General features: G+C 35.8%; 1 protein-coding gene across 1 annotated transcript in view; it reads left to right on the top strand.

The window, feature by feature from the left end:
• Positions 1–13,811, top strand: part of cfap58 (cilia and flagella associated protein 58) — a 144,239-nt gene that overhangs the window by 48,352 nt on the left and 82,076 nt on the right. The window contains exon 12 of the mRNA XM_051703265.1: positions 8,151–8,291. Within this exon, the coding sequence (XP_051559225.1) occupies positions 8,151–8,291 (141 nt within the window). The remainder of the gene's footprint in view (positions 1–8,150; positions 8,292–13,811) is intronic.

Here is a 13,811-nt window from a genome sequence, read left to right as displayed (position 1 = left end):
GTTGTCCATCTCAGACCAGTCCACATCCTTCTAGTGATAGATCTGTCATTAAGGAGTGCAGCTTGGAATTTGCCATTCTGTGAATACTCTTGTATGCCCGTAAGTCAGCCAGCAGAGGGCACCCTCACCTGAATTCTACAGCATGTTTCCATAGTTACTAAATACCTGTACCTAATGCCAAATAATTAGACATATTTTAAATACCCCTGTGATCCAGTTTGTCTTTGTGATGTACTGCATGCTGTCAGCTGCATTTCAGAATGTTATTTTTTATTTATTTGTTTATTTTTTGTTGCATTCAGTGCACTGCAGTGTTTCTTTTGACCATTTTATATATACATATATATATATATAATTTTGTAGAGGTAAATTAAAAATATATCTGATTTCAGAAGTATCTACTTTGATTTTTTTTTTTTTCTGAACATTACTCTGAACACTTTAGAAATGAAGATGAACAATTAATGACTGAAACTTTAAAAGAATACTGTTTGAGTGTTTACAGTCTGTGAGGATTGTAGCAATGGAATAAGATATATGTGTCTGTGCACTGACAAAATCTTTGTGAATACCTGTATAGTCTAATAATGTTTTCACAGTAGAGCTGTAGGTAGAATCAAACTTGGGTTTGGACCAAGCAATTAACCAAAGTGTGAAAACGGTCTTAATTTTTGATTTTATAACACTATAGTATCAACATAGTCTTTAATATTGGACCAATATTTGGTTCACCCAAAAACAATATTCAAAAAATATGTCATCATTTACTTACTTTCATGTTTTTCCAAACCAGTATGACTTCCTTGCAATGAAAGTGAATAGTGACAATATATAACCTTCTGCTTAAAATTTCCTTTTGTGTTCCATGGAAGAAAGGGGGTCATACAGGTTTGGATTAACATGAGGGTGAGTTAATTGACAAAATTTTCACTTTTAATGAACAATCCCTTTAATTAAATTGTTATAAAACATTTATTAACATGTAGTAACAACCTTAATTTATTTGTAAGACAACATGAAGCCCAGTTCTCAGTCAGATGGCTTGGAAGAGATGCCCTTTTGTCCTGCTGCCATCCTTGAGACTATTGTGCCAAGATATTGGCCTTTTAGTTTTTGTTGTTGTGTGCTGTTTATTACCTCAAGCATTGACAAATGTACCAAGAAAGAAGCTCTTGAGATTTTTAAAGCAGCCCAGCACAGAGACATCTCCCATAGTCTATCTTCTGGCTAACTCTCACCCCATGAAAAAACAATTAGGCCACTTCATAAGAATTGATTAGCATGCTAATGAATGGGCTACACTTTCTCATCACGAGAGGGTACAGCAGGGGGTAATGAAGGGAGAGTCTGCTCTCAGCACCAGCCCAGGTTCAACTGAATGTTTTGCATGCTGAGAGGCTTTACATCGATCTTGAAGAAATCTTATTACATGCTCCAGATGCTGTCTGCAAATGTTTAGCATTGGACCAAGAGTGGAGGGAAGAAAGTTTGGGAATTTAATGTTGTAAAAAAAGGAAGTGATTATGTGTAAAGAATGCAACCGGGTTCTAAAAGGTGCCCTCCACTTTTTAAAATTTCATTGGTGTTTCACGTTGAAAGAGAGGCGTGCTATACGTGTGATAAAATGCGGCCTTTAAAATGACCTCTTGGTGCTGGCCCTTGTTCAGTGTTAACAAGGCAGATTTGAGACCAGTCTTGTCAAAGGTCTTGTCATCTCTTATAAAATGGACTGTTCTCACCCTGGATGTGCTAAAATCTACACAATTAAGGAGATCACAATGTCCGCCTATTGCGGATTGTTATTTTCAGCAAAATGACATCCCCAGTCACCTTTTACTTTCATTGCATCTTATAGATGGATGGATGGATAGATGAGTGGATGAGACCGGGGTTAGTTGTCACACTTTTAACTCTATCAAAAATATTTAGCAGAGAAGGTTCATTTTTGAAAATCATAGCCACATACCTAGAAACTTTAGTTATAAAAAAAGGTATTGAATATTTTCACAATTCTTGCCCAAGAAAACAGAAACAATTAATTTAACACGTGTTGAGCTGTAGTGACAACTTGAACAATAGTGGGGCTGGTGTCACACTATATGGGTTAAGTTGTCACAATGGAAACTGCTATTAAACCAGTGGCATAAGTTCCAAGTGAACATTGGGGGGACATGTCTCCCCACCACCAACCACCACCATGAGCATAACAAAATCTATGCCTCTCTTTAAATCTAATTATGAGACACAAAATGATTCATGAAACAGCAAAAATGGAAACGGTAACATAAATAACAAAGATATAAAAACATTATTTTTATGACATTTAAAACACGTTTGACAACCTGCCCTGACCTGACTTTCAAGAAACATACCTTTTTTCCTAAGAACACATTTAACCTTTTGGCTAAAACCTGCCTTTATAACATAGCTGACTCTTTTCTTAATGTATGCCAGTGTGATTTGTGTATGTTTACTTGTTTACCCATGAGCTATGACAAAAAATATGACAGTGGAAACATACTTTCAAGGGTAGAATTGTCAAAATGTATTCAACTTTTGAACTAGGTGTTTGAAACCAACATGCAAAACCTCAGAGAAAACAAACATTTGCGCAATTGGACTTTTGAATCCAAATCTTATCGTAACTGAGATGTAGCCCTTGTGACAACCTCCCGTGTGACAACCAGCCCTGGTCTCCTGTACAGAAAACATACCCCTAGAGCACTTGCTTTGACCATCTTCTCTTTTTCAACTCTCATGCATTTGCATCTCTGCTAAATTCATAGTATAGCATGGCCTCTCATACTTTATTTTTAACTATGTACACTCTGTCATTAGCATATTAAAAGCGCTAAACAAGGCAATGCAAAGCTGGCTAGTGTAGTTCACTTAAATGTCATCATGCGGCCTAGTGGTTGGGACAAGAGCCAAACCAGCTAGAGTGCACCTGAACTGGGTACTGATCAGGGTCTTTGGTCTTCAAGAAACAAATCATTACAACGTGACTCTCACTTTCTTTTCTTATGGTCTCTCTCTCTCTCCCACTCTCTCAGGAGAGACTGTAAAGGTTAAGACTGGTATCAAATGAAGTGTAAAGCACTCATGCCTCTCTTCCCTCTGTCTCTTTTTATCTTGCTTATCCACTTTTCTACATTCTCGCCAGACCTACAGTATATGTTTACCTTACTGCCTTTGCCGTCTTGATGATGAAGTACTGCAGTTTCCTACCAAGATGGACTTTTGCAGTATCTTGACCTCTTGCACTTCTGACATGCATAAGACATTAATCAAAAAGATGACAAAAATGATAGTAAGAAAAAAAAAAAAATGCTTGGCTGCCAAGATAAATTAAACAACATGCTCCCAAAACAAAGTCAAATCTACATACCATTCGCAATCTATTTTACTTTCGTTATCTGATGTATTTCCAAGTGAAACAGGGTATTTAACATGATAAAAATGTAGGGAGTGGATTTTATCCATCAGTAATTGAATGGATCATGGGAAGTTGCTGTTGCATCCCAGAAAGGAACCAGGTGGTTGGAGGGAATTGATTAGAAAGATGGAAAGAATTTGTGACGGAGAAGTAATTTCATAATTAAAATGTTTTGAGTTGTATTGAATTTTAAGTAATAACATTTTGATGATAGATTACACTGGCAATTTTATTTTGTTTTCCATCTTAGATTTCACCTGGGTATTTTTTGACCCGCATATGCATTTTAGAGGGGTGAAGTTACATGTGCGTTCTAGGATTAAAACTTAAAAAAGGACCCAAAGGTATCATAAAAATTGTCCATGCAGCTTGTGTGTCATATTCCAAGTCTTCAGAAGACATCCGATACACTGTAAAAAAAAAAAATCCTGTTAAATTTACGGTAAAAAAATGGCAGCTGTGGTTGCCAGAAATTCGCCGTAAGAAATACGGTAATCACGTTTCAGACTTTACAGGATGTAATTTTGATGCCTGTATATTTTACGATGCGTTACCATCATTTATATTATTAAATAATAAACTTAATATATTAACCTTCTGTAACTGTAAAAATCTACTTGTCACTTTATAATGTATTGTTAATCACTGTAGTAATTACAAAATGGCACATGATGTCATTTGGCTGATGCTTTTATCCAAAGTGACTTACAGTGCCCTGATTACAGGGACAATCCCCCTGGAGCAACATGCCTTGCACAAGGACACAATGGTGGTGGCTGTGGGGACTGAACCAACAACCTTCCGCTTACCAGTTCAGCGCTTTAGTCCACTACATCACCACCACTCCACTGATGATGACATGAAGTTCATCAATAGAGGCCCTTCCAAGAGCAATGACCAATAAACATGTAGAGACAGAGCTTAGTGTCACTCACACACACTAAACACCATCAGGGTTACACATGTGAAATTAAAATAATGTAATAAACATTAACTAAACTACATAAAATATAACACAGAACACCCCAATGTACATAACCGATATTAAAAATAAAAAGAAACATAACTATTCCCATAAAATATAATGAAATGAACTGGGTCACACAGGGAATTCTGGAAATGCCCGATTATTGTTTTTTACCGTAATTTTAACAATAATTTACCGTAAAAAGTAAGTGTACTATCTTGTTAAACATAATATAAATTTTTACTGTTAATTATACAGAAAATCATACTTTTTACATTAAAAATGATTGTCTTTTAAAATATATATAAAAAAATGTACTGTATATTTTAAGGTAACTACCCGTTAACCAATTAAAGTTTTTTTACTGTAGCATTTTTACAGTCTTTTACTGTTAAAATTATGAAAAACATTTACAGTGTAGGTATTGGTGAGTAACAACACAATATTTTATTACATTTTTCAGTGAAAATCTTGACGTCTTCTTGACTTGAGAAGCTTGTTCACAATGCAACTTTTATTGTTTGAATTGTTGTTGTGCTAAACAATTCAAGTTCTCGCATGTACCACCTTGATACAGTAGTGGGCAGTCAGTGCTCCAGCTGTACAGGCAACACTCCTTGTCAAACCAGAGAGCAGGTAGCACAACCTTCCACAAATCTTCCACAGATTATGCATTCTTGCGCACAATGACAGCTAGACCGATAACAACAGAATGCAGGGATCTCGAGGTAGCTTTAAACTATATTTAAAGGTGCACTCAGTAATTTTTTTGTTAGTGTCATTTGGACTAACAGTGTCACCTTGTGGCGTGGATGCTGAATCATTCAAACTCAATAGTTTTCAGTTACAGATGCCATCAGGGACTAAAAATGGTTCAAGGAACGAAAACCGAAATTTTTAGCAGAACGTAAACGAAAACCAGAACAAAGTTATTTTCAATTGTTCCAGAGTTATAACTTTATTTTTAAATGCTGGTAACCGGTTATAACCGGTTAATTTTGTTCTGATAATTTTTTCATGAAGTCAAAAGCCAAAGGGTTCATCACAGCAGATTTTTAGAACTACACCACTTCATGTTGCCTGAAAAAATGAAACATGAGCTTTGATCCTGAAGGAAACTGCTGCATCACACATTTCTGACCGTTGTGGATGTCGCATTCTCTGAATAAAGACCATACTTTTTAGCAACTATGTATAATGACTACATATACATGCACAGCTAATCCAAATACAAGCATTATTAGAGGTAAAAAGCACATTTCACAGTTGTTTCCAAATCTTCATTGAATTGTTAGACATGATGCATTAATACAGATTTGATGCTGCCGGATTTTGACTGAGAAGCAGATCTGTAATTAAAATTATACTTAACTGTTATTTAACTGCTTGATATGATTTCTATGCCAATAAATCCATCACACAGGTAAGAAATTGCTTATTTTTGCTCATTTTGGTGAGGCAAGTGGCTTATTTTGGGCTTGCTTTTCCAGAACATGTTGCTTGTTTCTCTCGCAAGATCTGGTAACACTACAATTGGTATTTCACCCACCCTTTAGCACAGAGCACTGTCATTTTTAAAAGAACATTATTAACTGTTCTTTTATTTTGTTCTAATCAGTAACCTTTTGAACCGGAACAAGAAAATACAGTTTTTGCTCAGAACGAAATGAAATGAAAAATATTTTGTTTTTAGTCCCTGGATGCCATTGTATATATTCACTGTTCACAGTCAGCCATGATTAATTTAATCCATGAGTGAAGGTGTGCAATAACAGGCTGGTTACTGAGATTAAGCGAGACCAGTAGGCTGGTCATGTGATCATACAATGGCAGCCCCCATAAGGAGACCCTCTCCATGTAGATTTAAACAGCTTTTATAAGGTTACTGATATGACTACAGTCCTCATCTCGTGTGAGTATTCATGATTTTATACATATTTTTTCAAAATTACAATGAATATCTTTTGGAGTAAATTTTTCAGTGAGGAAAAAATTACTGAGTGCACCTTAACACAGCGTCCTAAAAACACAGTGCTAATAACTGGTGCTGAAAGCTAGTGAGACATGATGCAACCAAAGTGAGTTGTTCCAAATGTGTCCGACGTCTGACACATTAGTACATAGACCAACAATAAAAAATAGAATGTATTTATCAAGTAATGTAATTAATTCGATAAAACATTTTAATCGGATTTTGATAAATACATTTTTTTTATACTTTTGGGTGCTTTTTAATCTTTAAGATGTCAAAATCAACTGCCATTGTATTGACAAGACAGCAGCCATATCACCCTGTAGCTCAAGACTGGTTGCCTACTGAAGCTAAGCAGGGCTGAGCCTGGTCAGTACCTGGATGGGAGACCACCTGGGAAACCTAAGGTTGCTGCTGGAAGAGGTATTAGGGAGTCCAGCAGGGGATGCCCACACTGTGGACTGTGTAGGTCCTAAAGCCCCAGTATAGTGATGGGGAGACTATACTGTAAAAAGGCACTGTCCTTTGGATGAGATGTTAAAACTGAGGTCCTGACTCCCTGTGGTCATTAAAAATCCCAGGACACTTCTTGAAAAAAGTAGGGGGTTTAACCTTGGTGTCCTGACCAAATCCCCCCATTGGCCCTTATCAATCATGGCTTACTAATAATCCCCATCCATTAACTGGCTCTATAACTCTACTCTCTCTTCTCCACCAATAGCTGGTGAGTGTACTGGCACACTATGGCTGCTGTTGCATCATCCAGGTGGATGCTGCACACTGTTGGTGGTTGAGGAGAACCCCCTGTTCACTGTGTAAAGTGCTTTGAATGTAGTGTCAGAAAAGTGCTATAGAAATGTAATGAGTGAAGATAGACTGGGAAATTCTTGAGAACATTTTATTTTGTTCTGCTTTAGAAATAAAGTCATATGGAATTGGAACGATATGGGGGTGAGTAAATTATGACATAATTTTCATTTTGGGTCAAACTATTCCTTTAAGAATTGTGAATGACATGAGGGACTGGGCACAAGTAGCCTTCTTTGCCAACAAAGGGAGTATCAGAATCGACATCACAATCAGAATGTGACCAAAATTAATGGAATCTGTAATAGAGCCCATTGCACTCTATTGATCTGAGGTCTGGGGTCCACACACAAACTAAGAATTTACTAAATGGACAAACAACCAATTAAATTTCTGCAGGCAGAATTCTGCAAAAAGGCAGCTGAGAACACCAAATAATTTAGGAAATAATGTAAAGTGGGATTCAACTGTATCACATATATGCACATATATGATATTATAAGAAAATACTACAAAAGAGGGCAAATTGTAATGCTGTCTGTCCAAACAGAATACTAAAGAACCAAATAAATGACTACCTTGACCAACCCTGAACTTAAAAACATCCTGACAGAGCCCAGACATAAAGGAAGCCAGACACAGACAGACCTTGCTACCAAAAGAGGACACGCTGTGATCTTACTGCAAACAATGAGATGGAAACAGAACTGCACTTTTGAACCTCTCGCTCTAACTACACATTAATCACAAACACATTCGATCTCATTATACAAACCACTACAAAAAGCATATATTCTGTGTATATACTGTATGCAATGTTTACTAATGCTTTCTCTATGTTAACTGATGTTTTTCGATTTGAGGGTAAATGATGACATTCATTTTTGGTAAACTATCCCTTTAATAGAGATAACATTTTACTTATTCTCTTCTCTTTTCTAAATGGATGGATCTCCCTGTTCCAACAGACTGAGCTACAGAAGATGAGGCAACAGGCTCAGGAGACAAAGCAGTTCATTGACAAACAGGAGGCAGAGGAACGCAAGCTGCTGAAGATCATAGCAGATGCTGATGCTGAGAGACTCCGACAGAAAAAAGAGCTCGATCAGGTACACACAAGTGTAAGGTTTCTGGGAGTGTGTGTGTGCACATGTCCTTTTGTTAGGATTTCCAACTTCAATAACCACCCCAGTGTTTATGCTAGGGATGAAAGAGACAGTAATCTAGGTTCACTCAAAAGTCATTAGACCAGGAGTCTCACCTCTGACAGTGTCTGGGGGGTTCCAAGGGTCAACCTTTGTTTAAAGACAGCTAGATCAAATGGAGAGAGGGAACACTAGGGAGACTAAATTGGACCTGGCATTTTGAAATATTTAGTGCCTCTGATCTGAGTAAGTCAGCCTTCTAAGATGTTTTACCAACTGACTAGACTCAAGATGCAAACATTTGGCACTAAGAATGGGTCAATGGTGTGACATTCATTTTTTCTGTCAGTATCAATTAAAGTCAATGTGAAATGCAGTTTGCAACCCAGTTTACTTCTGTAATGTGATGTATTTCTGATGGAAACAGGGCATTTAATGAGGAAATCTGTTGGACGGGACTTGATTTTTTTAAAACAGGAATTAATTAGTTCGTAAACAATGTGCATTACACACCAGAATGGAGCCAGGTGTTTAGAAGGGTTGAAAAAGATAAATTTATAATGTCTTTGGAAAAGACAAACGTTTTTTAAGAGGCAGAGCAAGTTATTGCATTTTGATTAAAGATTATTTTTGATAACCAAACAATAATTTCTTTTGGAATAGCATGCACCAATAAATTGTTCTCAATAAGACCAGGAATATGTATTAAGAAAATTTCATATTGACTTTATGTTTACATGTTGAAGTTATTCTTAAATACATGAAAAATGCAATTCATACAGGTAATAACAACCTAGTCTCATAGAATGAACGTTACTACAACAAAATCTTTGCAAACTGACTTTTACGTGCCGAAATCTACGTTTCGTCGCATTTTCCCGGTGAAATTAACACTAGAGACGCTACAACAACTGTGCTTTTTATTTACTTTCACACAAATCAGGATTACAATGGCTGATTATGACTTTATAGACATTTCTTTTTCACATTATTACTCACACACTGCTATGCTATGATGTTGAAACACTTTGCTATCACACATCATTTGAAAAACTCAAAATGTTAACTCTTGTATTACAAACTCACCTTCATTTACACAATTATTCCAATGTGATAAGCTTTCGCAGTAGCTCACCTGATAGAGTGTTGGACTTTGGACTCTGAACACTGCGATTGGAGATCAGTCAAGCACACAAGCTGACAGGTGAGATGAGAGTGTCATAGAAGCGACATGAGATGTTGTGGTTGCTTCAGAAAATGTGCTTTTTATTTCTCATTTTGTTTTTGGACACTCGGTTAGGTTTTTGGCATCGGTTAAAGCCAAAAGTATACTTCGGTACAGGTCAGGTGACGCAAATCTCGTCATCAGCAGAGTGCGGAAGAACAGAATGCACACAGCCTATTTTTTCTTACCGCAAGTCTTTGAACGCACAGAATGCGAATGCACCTCGAGTTATTTGCACAAATTAGTGGGTCCACAAGGTGGCAACACTTACATATTGAGCCGTTGCTGTCACGAAGAAGTGCTAGAAGAAGATGTAATCTGTGTTTAACATCAGAAGATGATGGTAAAAACAACAGCAGTGGATGTGCATATCAAGTGCACATGTATGAGGAGGTCTGGAGATACCAGCATTTGTATAACTCGAGTCTTAAGGAATATAAAAACACTTTTATGGTTCTAAACTCCTGAAAAGAATGTCCGGTGACTCATAGCAGTCGTAGAGTGCATGCACCAACCGCCTTTGTTTGGGCTGTGTCTAGAAGGTAACCCTTCGGCAGCCTATGTCTCAAGAGAGTCTCATTCGCTGTTACAAAGGTTAGGTTAAGAGTCAGATTTAGTGGAAGGGTTAAGGTTAGGGTTAGGTTTAGGGGTAGGGGTAGGTGTAGGGTTTCTGTAGGACTCTAAATAAACACAAAAAACAGTGTGTATATATTCAATGCGGCTCTCGTGAGACTTGAGGTAACAGGGGGGTTACCTTCTAGACATGACCCTGTGTACGCGTGCACAGTGATATGGAGTATACTTTGACAGGCTCACGTTCGACTATACGCAGATGCTGAGCGTTCCCCTCAAAATGGAATTATACATAGGGCTTAAGGGTAAGGATGTCTGTTTTTTTGTCTACATCTTATTTGATTTTAAATCACCATTGGTTGGGTTTAGGTTGAACCTTTACATTAGGGAGGTATGTTTTACTCATTTAAACCTCCATAATATTAACCTTAAAAACCTTGTCTGATTACGACACCATTTCACTCACTTTTGGTGCCCCCTGCTGGACATTTCACTGGGAAATTGCAGCCAAACGTGAAATAAGGCACATAATTTCGTTTTGCAAAAATTTCGGCACTGTCTCGTAATTTACTTGAGACCAGGCTATGAGACTTATTAAATATGTGATAAAAATGTATTTATAAACAACATTGCTAGACTTACAGTAGCTGCCTTTGGAAAGTTAACTGGTTCATGTTAAAGATCATAAATGTAATGTTAATATCTGCTGCTACACATTGCTGACGTTGGCTCTTTGGTAAAGGTTAGCAGTTGGTCATATAGATTTTAGGGCAATCTCTCCAAGTTGCCTTTGCTGACACCACCTTCCTCCCTGTTTTGACTATTCACACGCATATTCATAAAGATTCATCTTTTATCCATGCCTGAACTCTACAAACCTTGCTATACAGTTTGCTTATTTGCCTGCTGAATTAAATGCATGCTGTGTAGAGTTCAGAAAGGCTTGAACAGGGCAATAAGGCCATTTAACATACAGTAACTGTTCATTATACTTTATTATATAATATGATGAATTATATTATGAACATTTAATTATTATGTAGCATCTTAATGCTTACTTCAGGTCTGACATGTATGTCTGAGTATTGGTGATTTTCTTGACTTTTTTTTTAATGCTGAGAGTAGTACCTGAGAGTAGGTGAATAACTGGGATTTGAGGCAGAGACGTATTTGAAAATTGGACAAAAAGACAAAGGTATAAGACTGTGTACTTACTGTCTTTCATGTGGAAATGAACTACAATCACAAGAAGTATTGTGGATGATGCAATCAAATTAAAAATGATGGAAAAATACAAAACTATTGATTTAAAGTTGTTGATTATAAGTATAGAAATAACATATGTGAAGTTTATTGCAAAATACGTATTCAGATATGTAATAAGTAGTTTCAGAGCGTGAGGAGACCAACTTGGTTGCATCATTCACATTGCATCATGGAAGTGGGCGGTTGCTGCTGAACTCATTTGCTGCAGTTTGTTTGCCACAATTCTCTGATTGGTGGATGTTTGTCTGCAGGATCATGGGAAGTGTAGTTCGCCACAAATGTCACTATAAAATGTGTTTTGATTTTTTTAATTAAGTTGAAATAACGCAGACTAATGGCTTCAATAGAAGCATACCCCATTGATTAACAACCTTGGAGCTCAAGGTAGGTCTGTTTTAAAAATTATTAAATTATCATTAAAATAAGTGCTGGGTAGTAACGGATTACATTTTATCTGGATTACATAATCAGATTGCAAAATCTAAATCAAGTACTTGTAATTGGATTAAATTACATTTTAAAATACTCGTAATCAGACTACAGTTACATTTTATAGATTAGATGATTACATATTAACAAGGCGACGACATTAAATTGTTTATAATTTACAATAAATTAATCAGCGGGACTCAAACGATAATATCTTGCACCTCTGCCAGAAGTGTCTCAAAACTATTTAATTATTATTATGATTATGATTATGATTATGATTATTATTATTATTATTATTTGTAATAATAATAATAATAATTATTATTTAATTATATTATTGATATATTCTTTATTTTTTCTCACCAGATGAAGCTGGATATGTAGGCTACATTAACTGAGGAATGTGTTTATAGATTTGGTTTCTCTTGGTATTTTTGACATTTGCTGAAACAGAATTTTGGTTTATGTCTGCAATGTGCAAGTATATGTTTAAGTTTATGTGCAGTGTGCAAGTATAACATTGTTATTCTGGAGGCATGAGGTGTCAAGCAATTGTGAAATGCAATTAAATACAAATTCAAACATTAAAAGAAATTAGAAAAAAACAATTAAGCCTACAAACAGGTGAAAGCACCATAAATTTATATCAGAAAGTTTTATGATAGGCTACACTCAAAGCTTATTTTGTGTGCACATATTTTAGAATAATGTGGAGGACATAATTATTTAGTTAAATTACATGTGCAGAATTAGTAAAATGCTGTGGAATAAATAGCAAGAGCTAGCCTCTACATTTCTAGAAGTGAAAAGCGATAAAAATGTGCATGTTTTGTTTTCTTTACAATCCTCTGTGTGCAGGAATATTCTGAATAGATTTACATGGATTTAAACCATTAGAGAGTATTTAAATCATTTGGGAATAAAGGCAAAACCATGCAATTACCTTCATTGGTGATGTGAATATAAATGTGGTCAGCTTTAAGAGACATCATCATGTCAGGAATTCAACATCATGCTCAGGTTGGTTCATGAATCCTTACGTGTGAATATTGTGCAGTAGTTGGTGTTAATGTGTTAAGAGACATTATGAGAAGTGGAAAATGTGTATGATTTAGTATCTTAGTTAATGTTACTCTTGACAAGATTAGATTTCTGAGACGTGCACAATTAACGGAGACTGAAACAAAGTCGAGACCGCGGCCATCCGATGAACTTGAAATCACACCTTGCGCATTTTCATTCATAAGGTTTACACTGTAGTAATATTGGCTTCACAGACTTATCATTGCTTGGTAATTTTGGGTATGTTTATTTAAAATATCGCTTTATATCTGTGCTCATTAAATGATTAGTCTTCCAAATATTTTTTGTATAATTCGGATGAATTCATTATTCGTTTTGAAGTCATTATTTGTGCCTTTCCGAATAAGGTATTCGGCTTTGGGCACATCCCTAGTAAAACATTTTCTTCCTCTTTGTACTTTTATGCTAAAATTACTATCCTACTCAAATGCATGTGGCATAAAATAAAATAGAATTAGGTTGAAAGTAATCCAAAAGTAATCATATTAGATTACCCCAAAATGTAATCTATGAGATTATGTTACTGATTGAATTTTTTTCATGTAATTTCTAATCAGTACCTGATTACAATTCACAAGTAATCCACCCAGCACTGGTTAAAATTAATTCACCTATGGAGAAATTGAATTGGATTTTTATTTCCAGATCACCACTTTTGCGCTCTATTACTGTAATGCAAAATATCACAATCTCATTATTGTATTGTCAAAAAAAAAGTAATTCAGTAATGAAAATCATCCTGTCTGGATACAATGATGTTTTATATACATATACATATATATATATATATATATATATATATATATATATATATATTTCACATTTTTGCATAAATGAGAATAAAATGTTTCACATCACAGTAGGCTACTGAGAATTGGCTGTGCTTAAATGAAAATATCGAATAC

This window comes from Myxocyprinus asiaticus, chromosome 7 (assembly GCF_019703515.2).
Source record: "Myxocyprinus asiaticus isolate MX2 ecotype Aquarium Trade chromosome 7, UBuf_Myxa_2, whole genome shotgun sequence".
NCBI lineage: Eukaryota > Metazoa > Chordata > Actinopteri > Cypriniformes > Catostomidae > Myxocyprinus > Myxocyprinus asiaticus.
The sequence above is the reverse complement of the archived record's forward strand: the minus strand, read 5'-3'. Positions and strand labels throughout refer to the sequence as shown.